General features: G+C 32.2%; 2 protein-coding genes across 4 annotated transcripts in view; both read right to left on the bottom strand.

Moving 5' to 3' along the window:
• Nucleotides 1-9,470: 9,470 nt before the first annotated feature.
• LOC122514673 (ELKS/Rab6-interacting/CAST family member 1-like) lies at nt 9,471-13,092 on the bottom strand. Its single transcript, XM_043631611.1, has 6 exons — nt 11,828-13,092; nt 11,115-11,647; nt 10,582-10,742; nt 10,341-10,488; nt 9,901-10,100; nt 9,471-9,782 (listed from the first exon to the last, which is right to left on the bottom strand). The coding sequence occupies exons 1-6, from the start codon at nt 12,612-12,614 to the stop codon at nt 9,755-9,757; spliced, it is 1,857 nt and encodes a 618-aa protein (XP_043487546.1). The 5' UTR covers nt 12,615-13,092; the 3' UTR covers nt 9,471-9,754.
• A 951-nt stretch (nt 13,093-14,043) lies between these two features.
• LOC122514671 (ELKS/Rab6-interacting/CAST family member 1) overlaps nt 14,044-21,997 on the bottom strand; it is a 78,192-nt gene continuing 70,238 nt past the window's right edge. The window contains exons 10-18 of one of the 3 annotated variants that reach the window (XM_043631608.1): nt 21,449-21,751; nt 21,196-21,348; nt 20,918-21,106; nt 20,713-20,852; nt 18,378-20,625; nt 15,556-15,813; nt 14,635-14,822; nt 14,460-14,517; nt 14,044-14,206 (exon numbers count right to left, since the gene is read on the bottom strand). In XM_043631608.1, the coding sequence (XP_043487543.1) occupies nt 14,171-14,206; nt 14,460-14,517; nt 14,635-14,822; nt 15,556-15,813; nt 18,378-20,625; nt 20,713-20,852; nt 20,918-21,106; nt 21,196-21,348; nt 21,449-21,751 (3,573 nt within the window). In that variant the 3' untranslated portion in view covers nt 14,044-14,170. Of the gene's footprint in view, nt 14,207-14,459; nt 14,518-14,634; nt 14,823-15,555; nt 15,814-18,377; nt 20,626-20,712; nt 20,853-20,917; nt 21,107-21,195; nt 21,349-21,448; nt 21,752-21,997 lie in introns of those variants that run through there. The other 2 variants (XM_043631609.1, XM_043631610.1) reach the window with 2 other exon arrangements.

The following is a 21,997-nucleotide window of genomic DNA, read 5'->3' on the forward strand; positions in this document are numbered from 1 at the left end:
ATTATATTAACAATTACAACAGTGCAACTGAGTCGAAACAAACAAGAAAATCATTTATTTGATGATTTTTATTCTATAATATATATATCAATCATTTTAATATAAAATTATAAATATGAAATAAATTGTTCTAAATTATTTCAAATATTCTACACTGTCATAATATTTTTGGTTAGGATTTTGACAAGGAATAAACAAATGTAATGATGATTTGTGGATGCACTTTTTGTTTTATTTTACCATCTGATTTACCAGAAAAGGTTCGGATAGGAGAACGAGTTTAGCGTCAACAATGAATACACTCGTCGGACAATAGACAATATGTGTTTATTTAATAGTCTCGCTATATATAGATACTTAATATGACTTGTCACTCTAACAGATCGCTGCCTACAACGTGACGGCCGAATTTTATTGTGCCTGGCCCTACTAGTCCTTATTGTGCTTGAATCTATTATGACGGGTCGACGTCTTCTCTCTTTGGTTTATACTTAATTTTTTTCATTTTTTTTCTTTTCCCCTTTTCTTATTCTCTCTTATTTCACTTTATTTTTTTCTTGTTGTTGTTGTTGTTGTGTTATCTTTATAATTATTATTTATTTATTTAATTATTTTTATTTATTTCCCCATATCGTCTGCTGTCTCTCCTTTTCTTTCGTTTTCATTTTCTCTCTATTTCATTTTCACTCTCGCAAACTCTCGCGCGCACACACGCACACACACACTCTCTCTCTCACTCTCATGTTTTTTTTTCTATCTCTACTAACAAATTGGATTATACTCTCTATCGTAAAAGACGTCGCGATATAATTTACGAAAATTCACGACTCACAGAAATTCGTTCCTGCGCACTAATCAGAATTTATTTTTCCTTCTTTCAACAATACATTCATGTATATACACGTATATATACGCGCGCACACACACAAACATACACATATGTATATATAAATATGAAAATATGTGTGCACGTATATACACGTATAGTTTGAAGATAACATCATTTTTTTTTTCTGTCCTGTTTTATCATTATTATTATTATTATTATTATTATTATTATTATTATTATTATTATTATTATTATTACTTTTTATTTTTATTATTATTCTGGAGTGTACAGGGACGAAAATCTCGCAATAATTAATAATAATCTCTTCGTTCTTTCACATAATATTTTGCGAAGAATATTCGCCCGCGTTAATGGTCGATGATTCGTTTTCTTTTTCTTTCTTTTTTTTTCGTAATTTTTCTTCTCGCTTTGTTTGACAAAACAGAAAAAAAATGTTTCTCGATATAATTAACCGTAACCGTGCGCTTACGCCTTAACGCTTATTTAACGCGTACAACATATTTTTTTATACATATTTATTATTATTATTATTATTATTCCTTATATTATATACAGTGGCTTCTTTCTCGGAGTTCACTGTTATATTTATATTTTCTGTTTAAACATTTTTAGTTTAAATACATATAATATGATGGTTTTTTAATGCGCGTTGCGGAGCACACGGAAAATTATTCGACGCACGGGCGAAAACGAGCGAGTCGAGAATGGAACACTTCGAACATTGTTTTATTATTTATTTATTCCATTCTACACATAAACTTTCTTATTTATTTATTTATTAATTTTAATTTAATTTTCTTTTGTTCTCTTTCTTTCCTCTTTTTACTTTTGTTTTATTTTATTTCATTTATTACCCAAAGATTTTTCGTAAATTTAATTAATTTGAAGAATCAAAAATGCATAATTTTCAACAAATTGTCAAATTAAAAATCAACACCGAAGATAAATCGATCGCATCCATTCGTACCCTCGCTCGCTTGTTCGCACGCTCGTTTGCTTGCTTATTTTTTCTTCAAGCGAAGACAACAGGATGTATTTTTAGTATGTATGTATGAGTGTATGGTTTGTCCTTTTTGTTTATTTTATATTTATTTATTTAATTATTATTATTAATTTTATTCTCTCTCTCTCACTCTCTCACTCTCACTCTCACTCTCTCTCTCTCTCTCTCTTTTCTTTATTAACTTGTTTTTGTTATTCGTTTTTTAAAGCGAGATGTGAATTTTTGTTAGAAAGAACGATATTTTTATTTACTTGTAATATAATCAGACAGACGAGAACACGCGCAATTATTTTTTTCATCAAGTGACGTATTATTTATTTTTCTTTGCCGACAATTTTTATCGTTCTTTTTTTTTCTCTCTCTCTCTCTCTCTTCGCTTCTCTTCCTCTTTTCATCTTTTACTTTTTTTTTAGGGGTTTATTTTTTCTTTTTCTACACATTTTTTTTTTTTTATTTTCTTTTGCTTCTTTACGACAAACGTGACTCATTATTATAATGGCACACAGCATGGCAGTTTGCAACAATGTAGTACTTATTTCAATGAACTCTTTTTTCGTTTTTATTTTATTTTATTTTATTTTATTTTATTTTATTTTATTTTATTTTATCCTTTTTTTTTCGTAAATATCATTTTTTTTCTTTTTCTTATCTTTTCATTTTAATATAGCTTATTCACTTTTTTTTTTCCTTAAGCTTAAACTCGATTAAACTTATTTCCTAGCCCCGTTCCGAGTTTTCCACCCTTCTGCAATTTCTTTTTTATTTTAACCCATTCGTTATCATCGTCGATCGTCGAATTTTCGAGATCTTCATTTCGATCGAATTTTTATATTTGTTTTTAAATTCTTTTTTTCTCGCGAAAATCTCGATGATCTAGGATCGACCGTCATCTTCCTATCTCTTTTTTTTTTCCTTTTTCTTTTTTTAATTCTGCACACCCACGTGTAGACGAGTTGAATTTAAGCGTCGCAAGTAACTAGGCGAAAAAACACGACCCGATGAATGTAACATTTAATCTTTTTACTCTTCTCAACCTTCATCTTTCTTTATCTTTTCAATAATTCTTGCCCTCGTGTTAATTATTCCATTTTTCTTTCATTCGCAATCAATCTCTCTCTTTCTCTCAAACTTTCACATGCGCACGTGTCAACCTTCGTTATTTTTTAATTTATGCACACCACCACGAATGTCACATTATTATCATTCGCTTAAATATATACACGCGATTGAAAGTTGTATTGCGTTATTCTTTTTTTTTCTCAATTTTATATTAATAATAATAATAATAGTAATAATAATAATAATAATAACGATAAAAACTATATTATGCATGTAATGTACGACGATACTTTTTTTCTCACTTTCTCTTTCCCTTTCTCTCTCTCTTCACTTTGATTCTTTTAATTATTTTTTTACTTTTACTTTTTCTATCCTTCTCTGCCATAATTTATTAGTTTTCTTGTTGAATTATACTTAGCGTTTAAAACACGTAGAAATTGGAGAATAAAAAAGGCGACGGGTGCGTAGCCACGTCGCTACGGCATTGCAGTCACGTGAGGATACGGGGCCATTTTGTTTTACTAAATTTTCAACGTCCATTTTAAATTCACTTGCATTATCAATTTACTTGTATTTTTCGAATTTTTCGATAGAATTTTCTTTAACAAGCAGCCGTGTATCCAACGTGTTTTACGAACTGATGCAGTTGCGACATATTTCTTACAATATTCACATAAAAACGTTTGTTTGTTTGTTTTTTTTTCTTTTTTTTTTTATCGTAGATACTAAACAGTCGTGTCGAAAAATAATATCGAGACGGCCTCTCGTTCATTAACCCTTTCATTCCCTTTCTCTCTCTCCCTTTCTCTCTCCCTTTTTCTCTCTCTCTCTCACTTTCTCTTTCTCTCTTTATCTGTCATTTTCCTACCCATACATTTTATTAACAATCACACCTACTGTTCTTTTCTCATTAACATATTTGATTCGTCATCTTCCATCGAGGTCGTTCGTGGTAAAGCAGCACCGTGGATTTCATTCTCTTGTTTTTTTTTTCTTTTTTTTTTATACACATTTATATTATTTAATTAATTATATGTATAATAATAATAATTATAAAATCGATTCGAGATATGAGAAACATTTACAACGTTCGATAAGGGGGGTCATCTTCTTCTATTTCTTTATCTTTATCTTTCTCTCTCTAGTATCATTTTTATGTTATTTCTATTTTCATTTTTCGGTATCCCCCTCTCCTTTTTTCTTTCTTCTTCTATCTTTCTTTGTAACAGTCTCGATAAAGTTCTGTAAAGTCGATAAAAAGTATTCGCGATCGTTCTACGCGAGTAAGGAAAGAACAAACATTGGCGCCTCGATATAAATCTCATTACGATATTACCCACCCCCTCCCACCCCCCACCCCTACCCCGTAATTTATTGTATTAATTATTAGATCGTCTCAAAAGTTTCTTACCGAGGATAAGAAAAAAAAGATTTTTGTTTTTTTTTCTTAGCAAATTTTACGTGCACGATATTAATGAAGTATTTTTATATTGAATTATTATTTTATGAAATATTATACGATTCATTTTTAGTCAGATAATCTTTCGTATATAATTTAGCAAACTTATATGGAATTAAAAAAATATCGTGCGCGTAAAATTTGCTATGAGAAAAAAAACAAAATAATAAAGTAAAAAACTTTTCGAGAAGATCTAATTGTTATTATTTTAATTGCGGATTTAAATTTGTAAAATGAATGATAAATATGCTACGAAAAATTGTAATCATTGAAATACGTGTTACTTCAATGTAATATATATATATATATAGTATATGTATATGTCGATATTATTATTATTATTATAGAGAGAATTGCTAAAAATGATCTAACGAACAATCGATCTAACGGGTGTAATAAGTGGATCTAACGAATGTTTTTTTTCTTTTTTATAATCGCGTCGTCGTTGCGTGATGATCATCGGTCTTGATTTGTCGAGGCAAGTTCACCGTGTTTATGATTTATTTATATCATCTGTCAATATGCACGCGTATGTATTTATGTATTATGCATTTATGTATATATATATATATAAAGCTCGGAAGTTTCATTCACGAACGACCGGGCGGAAGACGACCAATCGTATGGCGCGAATTTTAAACAACAATTGATCTTTTGTAACGGTAATAATTAATAATAATAATAATAATATTATTAATTCATATTATTTTTTTTAACTGTTTAGCTATTTATATATATATATATATATTATATATATATACATATAAGTTCATACATATATTTTTTTACACGCGTACACAGATATGTGTGTGCACGTGTGTGTAGATTTATGTATTTTATATATATATATATACATATATATTATATATATTTATTATATGTGTGACGTAACACGATGATATACATTTGATATGACTGTGATACGCGAACTTTATTTTTTTTTCTTTTACTTTCTTTCTTCCTTTCTCACTCGCACTCATGCACGGTAATATATAGATGGGTTGAAAAGTTATGAGCCTAAAATAGAAACCATTATTATTAGGTCAGACTAAATTGTTATTTTGAAAAAAGGATTAAATTGTTTACTTTTTTTTTTTCTCGTCGATGCTCAAAACTTTTCAACGAACATTCGTATTTGTTTATATTATATATTAATCATTTTCTTTTTCTATTTCATACGTTTGGGTTGTCCTTCTTTGTTTTAGTGTACAGATATTTTGGGTGGGGTGGGGGAGGGTTAACCTTATTGAAAATTGTTAATAACTTATTGTTAGAGAAAAAATCAGGCGCTTATTTCTTTCGATCTCGATCGAACGATGCGATATACATATTATATTATATTATATTCGTGGAACAATAATATATATATATATATATATATGTATAATATATATATTATATCTTATGTATTTATTTAATGTATTTATGTATATGGAATTATGTTACACCGTTAAACGCGATTGATATCTATCGAATTCGAATATTTGTTTTTATAGTCGAAGCTCGTTATGGGTTTTCTCCGTCCAAACGAAGAAGAAGAATATTAAAACGTTTATTTCATTTTTGCAAATAATCAAATAATATAATAACTATATCGTCTCGCGCGCGTATATATATATATATATATATATATGTATATAATTACAGTTTAATTAATTAATATTTAATATTTTTTAATTATATTTATTATATACGACGAGAAGGCCGATTTTTTTTCATCTTTCTTTTCTTTTTTTTTGTTTAATAATCGGAAAGAGACACGTCGGCGAGGATGAAAGTTCGGTCAAATCAAATGATATTTCTTTTTTTTAAATAATTAGAAAAAAAAAAAATAAGAAATAAACGCGTGTAGAGATCGGCGAGTTAATATTTACGAATAGCTTTTATCGATAATATTTTTTTCTTCTTATGTATACATATATATATATATATATGTATGTACTTCCTTGTTATTTATCCTTAAATATTTTAACGATAATTATAACGATAAAATTTTACACTTTCAACATTATTTCTGTTTTTATTTTTCATCCTTTTTTTTTCTTCTTTATCTTTATCTCTCTGTCGTTTTGTCATTTAATTAAGCTTATATATTTTCGGTAATGGGGGACTTAACACACGCTTATAAGCTTAGGTATACATTTTGTATTAATTAGCCAACGAGATTTATGATCAAATTATCGAAGAAGATTCATTATCATCTCTTCAGATTTTATTTTTTCTCTTGCTTTTCTTACGTTTCTTCTCATATTTTTTTTTATATACGAGCTTATGTATATATTACAATAGTAATAATAATAATAAAAATAAAATTAATAATATTAATGAGAATAATAATGATAATAAAAGTAATGATAATGAAAGTAATCGTATAATCTAATAATAATAATAATAATAATAATAATAATAATAAATTTATCGTAATTCCATTAAATATACCGACAATTTTACAGCAGCATTTTAATGCTTTCTATATTCTTTTGTTTTTCTTCTTCATTTTTTTGTTTACAATGACAACAACAACGATCACGAGGATTTATGTTTTTTATTATTATTTTGTAAATTCGATTTCATATGATCGTTTGAAAAGTTACAATTTCTTGTTCGTCGTTCTCGTTGCGTTCTCGTTCATTTGGGAAATTTGGATATCCTTCGTAATTTTATATTCAGTCCATTCGAAAGGACAATCGCGCGGGAAATTCGAATCGCGCGGGAAATTCGAATCGCGCGGGAAATTCGAATCGCACGAACGAAACTCATGAAATGTTTATCTTTCAACCGAACGTACATTTTTTTCTATCATCATTAAGAATGAAAATGTGTAATTTATAAAATTTTCACAGTTGAATAATTAAAATGGTTTATTTTTTCCTGTTTTTTTTAAATTAATTTTTTCAATGGAACATAATTGATAAGTGAGTTCGAATAATCTCGCGCGTCGTGCTTCCTTGAGATACTTCGTGTGTGTATTTATATATTTTTTATGTTTATATATGCATACACATATTTTTTGTGTATACATATATACATATTTCTTTTTGTATATATATATATTTTTGTATTATGGGTATTAGATTTAAAACGAATATACATAAGTGAGAGTTCCGAGAGATCCTTTCGCAAATCAACTTATTTTTATTTACAGTAACTTCTTTTACTATTTTTTTACGCTTCCTTTTATAATCCTTTCAGTGTCTCAGATTTGTGTGTCTTTTTCATTCTCTTAGTCGTTATTTTTGTGTTACCCTTCTTTTATCATTTTTATGTGATATCATAGTACTGCACATTACGTTCTCCACGATCTATGATAATTTTTTCATTATTATTTTATGTTTTACATTATTTTCTGAATACTTAAGGAATTCCATGGAAAAAATTCTATGATTTTTTTGCATTCTAGTGCGAGATTTAATTTTACGTCTAATCTATCCTTACGCGGAGGATATTTAAAATATTATTGAATTATATATATCAAAAAAAATCGCATAACTTCGAAAGGGAAATATTTTATCTTCCGAAATATAATTTTCCAGTTTCTCATTTAAAGATAATTTCTCTAATAGATAAATGTTTTTATTTGGTGTTGCAAAATAAATATTCTTTGTTTTTTACATTTCCATTTCATTATTATCATTTTAATTTCTTTTTTTTATTTTTAATCATTCCAATTGATCCACGATCAGAGAAAATTTCTAATTATTGTAATCTCGATAGAAAAAGAATATCAAATAATAAAAAACCTCCTAAAGTAAATATCAAATGTCATTTGTTATTTTTGATTATTGAAATAAAATGTTTTTTCTTTCTCTCTTTCGTTATTTTCCAATATTTATTTAACTTTTGTTTTACTCATATCGATTCTATTTGCTTTTCTTTTTTCTTTACTTCTTTCACTCTCGGACTCCTTTACTCGTAGTTATTTTTATAACACCTAATAGTTATACAACGAAGATCTTTCTTGGACCCGTGACAAGAAATCCAAAAATAAAAACAGAAAAAAAAAACAAAAATAAACCACGCGGACAAAACAAACAGGAGAAAATGAATAAATAAATAGCAGGGGAATAATTTTTATCGGTCTCATCTCTCTCTTACATTTTTCATTTTTATTTTCTCACGATATTAATTATAATAATTAATTGTTAACATCGTGAGAAAACATATACTTTTTTTCAATTATCCTTTCTCTTTCTCTCTCTCTCTCTCTCTCTTTTTCTATTTCTTATTTCTTGCCATAGAAAAATTTTTCTTCAAATTTTTCCAAGATTCCTATTGCAAAAAAAATTATATAAAATAAAAAAAGAATAATTCCAATATATAGATAGGATTTATAAGAAACCCGAGTTAACAAGGATGAAGCACGTCTCGACGATATATAGGCCGCTTTTTAGTATTTTTCATTGAAATAAATCGTGAACACCTTGAGTGTTTCATATCTCGATGAATACTTAAAAAATAAAAAAAATCATTCCAAACCGAAATTCTGTCGATCGATTAAATAATAATATATATTATATATATAATACATATATGTATATATATATTTATATATATTAGAAGAATTATTTAAATTCTACTTTAATTAATCCTTATCCTGAGGAAACCATTTTTGCGCGAACAAAAAGAAATAATCAGTTTTTATTGTTCGCGCAAAAATGATATTTTTGGAGATGTATAGATGATGCTTGAAATATGACGATGATGATGATGATGATGATGATGATGATGATGATGATGACGATGATCATGGCGATTGATGAATGATGATTAATATGGCGACTACGACGAGATTAGATTAGGAGTTGTTGTCTGTTGTTGTTGTTGTTGTTGTTGTTGGTTTGTTGTTGATGTTGTCGTTGTTATTGTAATTAAATATTAAATATTACTTTGTGTCATTAGACTATTTCCTTTCATTTCGTTTCTATTTATTGTTTTTTTTTTTTAAGTATTCTTTCACACTCTCTCACTCTTTCTCAAACTTTCTCTCTCTCTCTCTCTCTCTCACTCTCATTCTCTATTTCTCTTTCTCTCTCTCTCTTTCTCTCTTTCTCTCTTTCTTTCTTTCTTTCTTTCTTTCTCTCTATCTTTCTCTTTTACTCTTTGTTTTCTTTCTACAATTCTAAATATACTTTCTAAATCTGCTTCTACGATTGCGTGTGGGTGCACATGACAACATCGAAGAAACGAAAGGAACAATCTTAGTATTTTTTTTTTTTTTTTTTTTTTTTTTTTTTTTTTTGTTTGTTTTGTTGGTTGGTTGGTTTTGTTTCTCTACACTGAAATATCGTAGAATCGTCTCCATGTACTTATCTGGTATTATTTCCCTGTTGTGTGTCTGTTGATTGATTTTGTTTGGTTATTAGCTGCTGATTACTACTTGCACTCACTCTCGTTCTCTAGAATCCGTCGTACTAGAAAAAAAATAAACGAAAGAAAAATTACAATTGTTGAAACGCGATTGAATATTTTGTAACTTTCTTATTTTTATCTTTATAACGGGACAGAAATTTTGTGTATCTTTTAACTTACGCATGGACGCAGCTGTCGCCGTTGGTAGTGGTGATCTCTGATTTATGAGAACTCGCCTTGTCGACAGGATCTTCGTTATCACCCGTATTCTTCTTGTTGTCCTCGTCCTCAGATGTTTCGAGTATTTCCGCAAATGCTTGTATAGTCGTATCCGAATCCAACGAGCTCGTTTCCAAAGACATTTCAATGCTTCTTTCATCCTGAAATATTTCATTTCATGTTATATAAAAGCTTATAATTGAATTTGTTATGAAAATATTTCGTACTTAAAATTAGGTAACCCCCTTATATTAGGCAAACCCCGATGAAGAAGGGTACTTCATCATTAAAATTCATTTAATGTATTAAACAATCATGAAAAATAATTGTAAAGTTCATAAATAATATTAAACGTAGGACAAATTATAAAATCGTAAATAAAATTCTGATATAATATGTACTTCTTTTTTCAGCCTGTCAAGTAATTTCTTTCTTTCAGCTTTTAATTTATCAGCTTGGTCGGCCTGCAAAGCTGTTTTTATACCCGAAAGTTCGAGCAATGCTAAGTGTGCGTCTTTTTCGGAAACAGCTGCTTTCAGTGCTTCTCGTCTGAAAAAAAGATTAAGATAATGTTTATTTTTATTTAATAATTTAATACGTGTTTTTATTTTGTAGAATTTGTTCGAATCAAATTGTACATACTTCATTTGATGAAGATCTTCCAATTGAGAGCATCTTTCCTCGGTCAAACGTTGAAGCATTTTTTCGGAAGTTTGAAGCTTAGAAAGCAGTGGTCTGCACGTAGGACATTTCAAAGCCGATGCTGTTTGCATCGTAGCTATTCTTTGCTCGAGTTTTGCAACCTTTAATAAAATAATCATTTTAATAACCTTTAATAAATAACAACAAAAAATCGGAACAATTTTTTAATAATTAAATACAATCCATCAAATATTCAGTCCAAAATTCTTAGGTGACGTTTGCAAAAAAAAATTAATTAATCATTTTCGAAACTATTTAAGTTAACTTTTTTGTCAAATTATACAACTGGAAGCATTGGTATTAAAGTTTTAAATCTAAAAAGTTAATCTGCAAGTTTGTATAAAAAAATTAATAATATAACTTTTAAGCAACGGTGTCTGTCAACGAGTCGTCGATTAAATGTTCGTACTTTTGTTCTTTATAAAGAAACATTTTGACAAGTTTTTTTTAATGAAATGAGATATTCAACTTACTCTTTCGAGGGCATGCTTTTTCAACTTTTCCTCTCGTTGAAGTCTTTTCTCCCCGTCAGTGGCAATAACGACACTTTCACGAAGAGCCTCGCTGAGTTCCTCGATTCGATTTTTTTTACTTTCAATATCCTTTTCAAACTGGCGTTCCTTGTCCTGCTTTTTACTAATAACGTTCATAAGCTCTTCAATCTGTTCGAGATCGACTCCCTCATTGAAGGCCCTTTCAAGGGAATCGATTTCGTCTTCCAATTGTAAAATCCTCTCGTCCCTTACCCTTATCTCTTCCTTAAGCACACCAATATCTTCAGCCTCGTATTCACTCAATTCTCTTTCCAATCTGGCCATCTCTTTCTGCATCTCGGCCATTTGATCCTTTGACTCGACGATTCGTTCCTCTAATTCATCGATTTTCACATTTTTTTCCGACACCAATCTTTCCAGTTCTTTCACTCGAGTATCGTTGCTAAAAACGATTGGATCATTGGCTGAATCCTTCAAGTGACTTTTCGTACTCTCCAAAGATGTCTTGTGAACTGTCGATATCAATGTTTATTTGGTTAAAATAAATATCAATTTATATAGAATTAGATTGGTAAACGAGAGATAATTTGTGCCATTTTAATCGATCATCGAGATAAACCTAAAAACGGCACGAATTTTCTTTCGTCACCTTAAAAATGTAATCAAAATAATTCGTTTAATTGTATGCTTACATTCGAGATTCTTTTCGAATTTGATCAACTCCTTTTCCAAAGAATTGACGCGACATTGAAGTTGTTCGATTCTACATTCCCGATCTTGAAGTTTTTGTTTGAGTACATCAACGTTATGTTTCTTAACATAATCCTCCAAGTGAGTGACCATTTCCTCGAGTTCCATGATCCTAGCACGATTAATTCCACCGTCGGTAGTAGTTTCATCGTTTCTACGTATCCAATCCTCCAATTCTTGAATCCTTCGATCAGAAACTTTGACTTGTCGGCGTAAATCGTGCAACTCTTTGACGTCAGGATTTTCCTTAAGAAAATCTTCGAACTCGGCAACGGTATCCTCGAGTTCTTCGATTCTCATATTTTTCCTTTCGACGATGGCCTCGAGTTCTCTGATACCCTCGGTATCAGTATGTTCCTTCAAAAAATTCTCCAAAGATGCCATAACTTGTTCCAATTCTACGATCCTACGATTCTTAGCTTCGACCTCCTTTTTCCAGGACTCGTCGTTGTTGTCCTTCGTATTAACGAACTTAACTTGTTGATTTTCTTTAGAATTTTCAAGAAGATTTTTCATCGAACACATTTCCTCTTCGAGTTCCATGATCCTGCGATTTTTATCTTCCAAATCTTTCTTCCAGGAGACAACCTCGTCCCTTTCCTCGTCATCCTTAGTCCTGTTACCGCTAAGATTTTTCATCTCGTTCTTCCAATCATCACTTTTACGAGATCTTTTGTCCATAACACCTTTCAATTCGTCCAAGGAATCCTGCAGGCGTTGTTGCGACATGGACCAAGTGCGAAGGTGGCCACGAAAGGGTTTGCATGACAAACAGGTAACGTAAGCGCGAGTGTGCAAGGGTTGGGTGGGTGGGGTGGGGGGGGGGAGTTGTTAGAAGAGGAGGATTAATTCAAAGTAGAAGAAATAGAAGAATTAGAAGGAACAAACGTGTGGAGTGATTAGGCGTAGTTTTTACAAAATATTCAATATGTTTTTGTTTCGTTTGTTGAAAAATTATTGGAAAAATACGGATAGATGAATACCGAAACGTTCTTTTGTGTTTCTTTTTTTTTCTCTTTCTTTCTTTCTTTCTTTTCTTCTTTCCTTCAGAGTTTCATTTATTTTATATTTGCTTCTTCTTCGTTTGTGCGTCTTCTCGTGCCCCTCGGCGGCAGCCGACATAAACGAAATGTGTGTAATTTTTTTTTTTGTTTTTTTTTTTCTTTTTATTAATTACTTTATTAATCTTTTTGGCCTATTTATATTATTTTCTTTCTCATCGTATCATTTGTTTATTCATCGTTGAATATCTTTTAACGATTTATTATCTCTCTTAGTCTCAACGATTTTTGTTTAAATCGGAAACAAATCCGCGCTTAAAGTTCTTCTCTCTCTTGATTTTAATTTTTCTTTTTTCTATTCTTTTTTTTTTTTTCAAAATCTTGCTTGCATATTCTGCTTCTGTCTTCATTCTCATTTACATTTACATATGTATATATATTTATACATGTGCATATATATATACATATATATTTTAACGGTAAACACGTAAACATTCAGATATCTTCTGTTTCTTTCACATTTCCTTATTTTTTTCAATTTTTTCATGGTCACATTTTTTTCTTTCGTATGCATGCGTATGTACATAAACGTAATCTTTCGTTTTTCTTCTCTCAAAATAATAATTATAATAATAATAATAATAATAATGAAATATAATTTTGTAGCCGTCGGCTCCTCCCGTTTTCTCTCTCTCTCTCTCTCTCTCTCTCTCTCTATCGCATTATTATTTATATTATTTATATATGTATACTTTAAATATTATTGTTATTATCGTCATCCATCTTTCTTTGCTATACGTTATTAAATATGTTAACAGTGGTCGCAGCATTACGTAAAATATTTATACATACATATATATATATATATATATTTATATATATACATATATATGTACTACGCACACATATATATATAAATCTTGACGTACGTATGCATGTGTAATATGTATGGGTTTTCTCCATGTTGATCGTAATTTTTATAGCGATCTTCACTTCGTTCGTTATTATTGTTGTTGATATTTTTTTTTAATTATTATTTATTATTATTATTTATTATTTATTATTATTTATTATTATTATTATTATTATTATTATTATTATTATTATTATTATTGTTTATTATTATTTTTAATATTATTATTATTATTATTATTATTATTATTATTATTAGTATTTCATTATGTTTAATATTATTTTATGATCGTATATTATAATCGTAAAGTTTGCTTTTAATGCAAATTGTACTAAAAAGAACGGAGAAGGCGTTCCCAACGAAAATCGACCTTAGAAGAAGCTTTTTAGGAATCCGGCGGGTCCCGCCTTTATTTTGTGATATTTTTATTATCAATGATGTCATTTGTTTGTTTACAAGAGACAAAAACAAAGTGAGAGAAAATTTATGCGATAAGCGAGATAGCGTGGAAACAAGGTTTTAAAAAATACGAACGCCATGTTGCAAATCCAAAGGCAGCGTGGAAATTTGAGAATGAAATTGTTGTTATTAGAATTAAAAAGATATTAGTTAGATGTGTGATCGATATTATTAGTAATTAAAATATAATATTATACTGACCTCTTGTTGCTGTGCAGTTGCAGCTTGTTTCAACTTGGCTTGTGCGGCTTTGAGTGCACTGAATAATAATAAAAATAAAACAAGAAAATAAAAGAAAGAATTTTTTAGTTGAAATTTCTGTTACAAGCAGACACACACACAATCGAAATATTATATTTAATAATCAATTACTTACTCTTGAAGTTCTCTGATTTTTTTCTCCTTCGTGTTTTGTTCTTCCTGCGTCATTTGTACGAGTTGCAACAGCCTTTCAGTTTCCGCTGTGCTTCTCTCCGACGCTTCCTTTGCCTTTTCCAATTCCTTCTCGGCAGTCTCCAATGATTTTTGCATTTCCGCCAATCTCTTATCCGGCGACCCACCGCTCTGTAAATAAAAATTGTTTTTTTTAAATTGTTAAACACATCAAACAGCTGTCAAGCATTTCATTTGTTCTAAAATATATGACATCGCGCAAATTATTGGCTTCTAATTAAAAATTATAACAAATTAATCTGTACATCCAAAATTTATATATAATAATAATAATAATTATTAATTTAATTGATTTTTTATCTTGTCCAAAAATTCAAATATTAAAATAGGTATTAGAGGAAATTTGGACAAGTTATAAATTCTTCTTGAACGTTATTTTTGTACTAGTTGGACGTTTCGTCCCTTTATTGGGACTTCATCAGCAATTGAAATTTATTATGACTTGTTAATATGTATAATTATTAATTTATTATTATAAAATTATAAAACATTTACTATGAAAATATCAAAATATGTTATGTTAGAAAAGAGTTCTTAATTTGTGCTGATTTTTATTGATTGACTATCAAAGAAAGAGCAAAATTGATGAGACACCGATTTTCTTTAAATTCTATATGATTAGAAGGACACATTTTCTGAACAAATTCTGGAATCATATTTAATTTAATATTTATTTAATTTATATTTTATTATATAAATATTATATTTATTATATAATATTTATTTATATTTATTTAATATTTATTTAATTTTATTATATTAATTTAATTAATAAATATTAATTTCAGGAAAAAAATTCTGGATCATATTTAATTGAAACTTGATAATGTTAAAATGAATTTACCCTTTGTAATTGTTGTTCCAACTGATCCATTTTCGCTTTACGTTTTTTCAAATCTTGGTCGAGACCTTGGAGCGTCCTCTCCTTCTCTTCTATCGTTCTAACTTTTTGTTCTATGGATTTGGCTCGTTCCTCTATTTGTCTCCTCTGTTCCTCCATCTGACGTTTCTGTTCTTCCAATTGTTTCTTCTCTTGGCTAGAATCGGCGCCAGCTTTCGCGGCTCCAGCTTTTAGTTTCTTGTTCGCCTCGTGGAGTTCCACCTGAGAAGATGAAACAAAACAAAATTCTCTATTAATTTCCCAACATTCGTCCATTTTCCTATCTAACTAATAGCCGTATTATAATTGCTAAATGCTCAAATTAAACGATCTGTGATTATTCCAAGATTTCTTTTTTTTGTTCCCGTTACTTTTTCTGACAAATATTCACTCGAGATAATCACAGTCAAAAATTCGGAAAAAAAAACAAGTATATAAATATATATATACATATATGTATATATAAATAGTATAAAAATAATATACATATACACATATATAAGTATATACGTATACATACATATTTAGAAAAATGATAACAAGGCGGATTCAAATTTTTGCGTGTCAGCGCATAAATAATAACGCTCTTCGATATCTACGGCTCTATTGCAGTAATAATAATAATAATAATAATAATAATCATAATAATAATAATAATCATAACATTATTGCTATAATAAGAATAATAAGAATAATATTAAAAATCATAATCATATTTAAATAATAATAACAATTAAATAAATAATAATTAAACGAGTAATCATCGAGACAAGTATTTAAGTATCATGGCGTAGAAATAGAACGAATGATAATAATAATAATAATAATAATAATAATAATAATAATAATAAAAAAAAGAAGAAGAAGAAGAAGAAGAATATAAATGCATATATATACAATATATATATGTACAATAAAAATGTTTACACGCGTGATCACGATGCCCGATCTTTTCCAAGGATTATGTAATCAAAAAATTTCAAAATGATTAAATCTTTTGGATACATCATAATTTTAACGATAAGAAAAAAAGATCGTATATCGTGATCGTCGCGTTTCACGCGCATACAATAAGTGAGAATAACAATGTAGCAAATATAATAATGATCGAGAAGGTGTGGACACAGCCATGCTAATTTTTGTTTAAGCGGTGATATCTCGCTAATAAGCATCCTCATAAGCTCAACCGAAGAATATTGCGCAAAACAGAAAATAAATATCATATACAAAATTTATATTTATAAATAACATTTTTGTTTTATTACATTAGAATTTACGCGATAAAGCATTGTCCACCCCTTCTTCTTATTGATTACGTTCAGAACAATGATAATCGCAATAATAGTGACAATAATAATCAGAATAAGAACAAACAATAATAATAATAATAATAATAATAATAGTAATAACAACGCCAATAACAATAATTCATAAGGATAACGATTAAAAATAATATAAAAATTAACGTTAATATATATATATATAATATAAATAATAATAATAATTATTAGAAGAATAATCGCAATCGCAATCGCAATACGATAGAAAATATCGAACGTGCTCAAAAAATGAAAAAGATCGAAGGAACGATTAATTCAAAATGTGACGAATAAATTCGATAAAATCGGTGAACGCATAAAACTCGTGCCAATCGTCGCTGAACAATTCGCAAGAGTTTTGAGCTAGGAAAAATGGCGATGATTAAAAAGGTGATTAGCTGATGATAATAATAATAATAATAATAATAAATAATAATAATAACAACGAAAATGTATCGAAGGAACGACGATGAAGGCGAATATTAAAAATGTTGCGTCGTGCTGCATGACATCGTAGCGTGCTGCGGCGACTCGAGAAGGTATTTAGTATTGTTTCTTTGTTTTTTGTTCTTTGTTTCTTTTTTTAAATATAACAAGACGCGAAGAAAGTAGAGTAGTGCTCGCGAGGAGTGCAACAAATCGTGGATGTGATTTTTTTTTTGTTTTAGTTTTTCTTTTTCTCTATATTTACATATTTTTAAATTATATTTTTTTTTAGACTTTTTCTTTGCCTTCTCTGTCCGACTGGTCATTTGTTATTTTTTATGTTTTGTTACATACATATATGTCGATGATATTACATATATATATGTCCCGTATAAGATATTATATAAATATATTGAGAGAGAAAGAGTGAAAGAGAGAGTGAGAGAGAGAAAGAGAGAGTGTGAGTGAGATTTAGAGAGACAAGTATACACATCCGTCGAAGAGAAGCGCCCGGGGTTTCTCGCGTCAATGCAAACAACGAGCGTCCGCTTCAGCTCCCGCCGCATCGCCATCGACGAGGATCACGATGATGGTGATATATATATATATATATGATGATGACAGAGAGAGAGAGAGACAAAGATAGTGAGTGAAGAGAGAGTGAGAGAGACATAAAGAGTGATTATAGGTAGTGATAAAGAGATAACTTCACGTGGACTCCATCACGTGACTCCAGCGATGCGACCGACGAGCGACAATAATCAACGCAGAGAGAGAGAGAGAGATATTCGGGCAGAAGTGCGCGCGTTGGATAACAATTGAGGAGGATTTGTGCCAGTATACATTATCACTATAGTTGTGCTTAGTTGTAGTTGTTGTAATAATAGTAGTAATAGTTGTTGTTGTAGTAGTGATGGTGATCGTGGTGATAATAGAGGTGGTAGTAATGATGGTGATAATGATGATGATCATGATGATGATGATGATGATGATGATTATAATGATGATTATAATGACGATGACGATGCTGCTGCTTCTAACCTGATTTTTCTCGATTTCCTGACACAGCATCTCGAGCTGAGCCTTAAACCTCTCGCGTTCGACCGTGCCCTGTTTAATCTCCTCTTGAGCGCGCTCAAGCTCCTTTCGTAACCGAGCCGCCTCCTGCCCGTTCTGCGTTTGCGACGCCGCCGGCTGTTGCTGTTGTTGTTGCTGAAGCTGTTGTTGCTGCTGTTGAATCGTCATCTGCATCTGTTGTATTTGCTGTTGCTGGGCGTGCAATTGTCTCTCGATCGATTGGATGTGCTTCTGAAGATCCGTCGCTTGTCTCTCAGCAGCGTCCGCGCGTTGTTTCTCCGTTTCGCAGAGTTTCCTCCATTGTTCGAGTTGCGCCTCGGTAGCGGCCGTAACCGAACCACTTTCGGCGCCCCTTGTGGCGATCTGCCTTTGAAGTTCTTGCACGCGTTTCTCCGATTGCTCCGCTCTCTGGCGTTCCTTCGTTTGTGCCTGCGTTAGCGTTTGAATTTGTTGATTCAATCGATGGACCTCCCGCATGTTCGCCTCGAGAGCTTCCTTCGCGGCACGATCGGGCGTTTGCGCGTGCACTCGTTGTTGCTGCAATTGTTGCAGACGGCGCACCTCTTCCCGCTGACGCTCGAGTTCCGCCTCGTTCGCATTCAATTCCTGTTGGAAGTTGACCAACATCTCTTGAGATTTTTCCAATTGTATGACTAATTGATCCCTCTCGACCTGCAACTGCTTCGCCTCGGCCTCGAGTTTCTCCTTGATCTTCTCTATCTTCTCCGAATGTTTCTCCCTGTTCTCCAATATGGCCGCCATCTTGTCGCGCTCCCGTTGCGCCAGCTGCAGCTCGTGCTCCATTCTCACCACATCCTCGGTGACCTGTTGCTTCTGCTGTTGAAGCAAGTTGTTGCGGCGTAGCTCCTGATGGAGCGCGTCCCTCTCCTCTCTTAGCAAGGTCATCTCAGCGGCCAGACGTTCGAGCTCCTTCTTGTTCAACTCGGCCGCCTCTTGATACTTGGTCGTCTGCATATGAACCTTCTCGAGTTCTTTGGCCAGTCTACCAGCCTCGAGTTCAACCTGATTCCGAGCGGTCAAGGCCTTGTCCAGGCTCGCTCTCAACCGTTCGACTTCAATGCTCGCGCTCTCGGATCTCGTCTTACCCTCGGTCTGCATCAACCTCTCCAGCCTGACGATCTCGACGCGGAGTTTTTCGTTGTCCGCCTCGAGGGCGTCGGACTTGGCCTTGATCTTATCGTGCCGATCGCGTATCTTCTCGGTCTCGATCCTAGCCCTTTCGATTTCCCCGCGATTCCTCTCTTGCGCCGCATTCGCCTTGTTAGTTTCCTCGCGAGCGCGCTCGAGCTGAAGCTGCGTCTCGTGCAGCTTCTCCTCGAGCTCGGCGTTGCTCGACTGGTGCCTCTTCAATTCGGATTCCCGACCCTCTAGGCGTTCCCTCAGTTTCTCGACCTCTTGCTGTAGCCTACTACCCTCGCTCTGCCATTTCTCCTGCTCGTACTGGTATTTACCTCGAACACCCTCCGCTCGTTCCAAGTCGGCGCGCAACCTCGATGCGTCCTGCTCGGCCTTCCTCGCGCGCTCCAACTCCGCCAGTGCCTTCTCCAGACGATCTCGCAGCCTCTCGACCTCCAGTTTCGCCAATTCGTTCTCCTCCTTCTGCCGTCCTTGAGTCTCCTGATATTTGCCGAATCGCGTCGCGTACCTTTCGCACTCGACTCGCGCGCTCTCGGCCTCGGCCTTGGATCTCTCGGCCTCGGCCTGAGCTTTCCTAACTTCGGCCTGCTGGCGGTCGTATTTCTCGTACACCTTTTCGATCTCCAACTGCATACGCGCCAATTCTTCTTGCGTTTTCTCCATAGCCGCTTGGACCTTGTTCAATTGCGTATGCGCTCTATCCAACTCGAACGTTATTCGCTCGTTGTCACCTACCAATTTCTCGCGTTCGTTTTGTAAACGACGCAATTCTATTTGAGATTTTTCGTAACGTTCGCGCATCATCTCGAGATCGACCGCCAGCCTATCCAGGTCCTCCTTAGATTTCTCTTCCTGTTCCTTCGTTCGACCGAGCTGTAACGCAGCCCTGTCGTACATCTCTTGGACCCTGGCTAACTCTTCTTGAGCTTTACGCGCGTCCTCTCTACTCTTAGCCGTCAGCATCTGTTGCTTCTCGGCTTCGAGTTCCAATCTATCCTTGTCGGCCTCCATCACCTCGATTCGGTTTTGTAGCCGATACACGTCGCTCTGAGCTCTGTACGCGATAATCGTTAATTAACAGATCAAATAATATTCGATAATAGGTAAATCAAAATATCGATATAAATGAGACAAATCTTACCTGTCGTACTTCTCCAACATTTTCTCAAACTCCTTGCTTACGCTTTCTCGTTCCTCGTGAGCCTTTGTTATCGAATATTGAGCCTTTTCCAGTTTCTCTTTTAGAATTTTAACCTCTGTTAATGCGTCGTCTCGCTCGATCTGGATGGATGAAACAGAGAAATTATTAACTATGAAACTTCATTTATCAATTATCCACTACTCACGGTTAGCTTCTGATGAGAATTGTGCGTCTTGTCCCATCTCTCTTTCACCAACTCGAGCTCGGACAATACGTTCTCCTTTTCACGTTGCATCTTAGCTATTTGACTCTGTTGGAAATCTATCCTTTCGTTCAACGTTTCCGTTTCTACTTGGAAGGTGTCTCTTTCCTTCTGAAGTCGTTGCATGATCATCTATAATACAGACAACAAAATAATTAAGAAACCGTTCTTCTTATTCTAATCGTCTTTGTAATTGTCTCACATTTTAATTAAAAACTTACCTGAGCCTTTTCGTATTTATCTTGAAGACGATCAACTTCCAATTGTATCGTTTCTCGTTCCTTTTGCATTCTGGTTGATTGACCCAATGCCTTGTCCAGTTGACTTTGCAAATTCTCAAAGTCATAGTTTTGTTTTTCTTTTTCCATTTGCATCTAAAATGATAAAATGAATTGATTTGATTTGATTGGTTTTGACGATTGATTTTCATGATCGTTAAAGATTAATTGTAAGATAGAAATTAATTTGACTTACTCTACGAACTTCGGTTTGTGATTTGTCGAGCTTCTCTTGAAGCTTGTCTACCTCGCTCTGAGTTTTATCGAGTAAATTCTGTAATTTGTCTTGCTGCAATTGTGCCTTGCCGAGTGTGGCTTGGGTGCGTTCCAGTTCCTCTTGGGCTTTTTCCAGTTCACCTATCGCCTTTTCTTTCTCCGAATGAAGACGAGCGGCTGACGATTGAGCCCGATCGTATTCCTCACGAAGACTTTCTTGTTCTGTCTGAGCATTTTCTAATCTTGCCTTTAGCCTGTACACCTCGCCTTGACTCTTCTCAACCTTTCGAAAACAATTAGTTTTCAATCAATCACAATAAGTTTTAGAAATGCGGAAACTTCAAATAATTTATTATTATCGATAAAAGTATTTCTAATATTTAAATAAATAAGTTTAACCCTCTTATAAAAGATTCTTTTTATTATACGAAAATAATTCGATAATTATGTCCAATATAATTAATATTTTTGTGGGACTGTATTATCGAGTATTAGTGCTTCTTAATATGTTATTTTTTTTAATCAGAAA

Source organism: Polistes fuscatus, unplaced genomic scaffold (assembly GCF_010416935.1).
Source record: "Polistes fuscatus isolate 324 unplaced genomic scaffold, CU_Pfus_HIC Scaffold15, whole genome shotgun sequence".
NCBI lineage: Eukaryota > Metazoa > Arthropoda > Insecta > Hymenoptera > Vespidae > Polistes > Polistes fuscatus.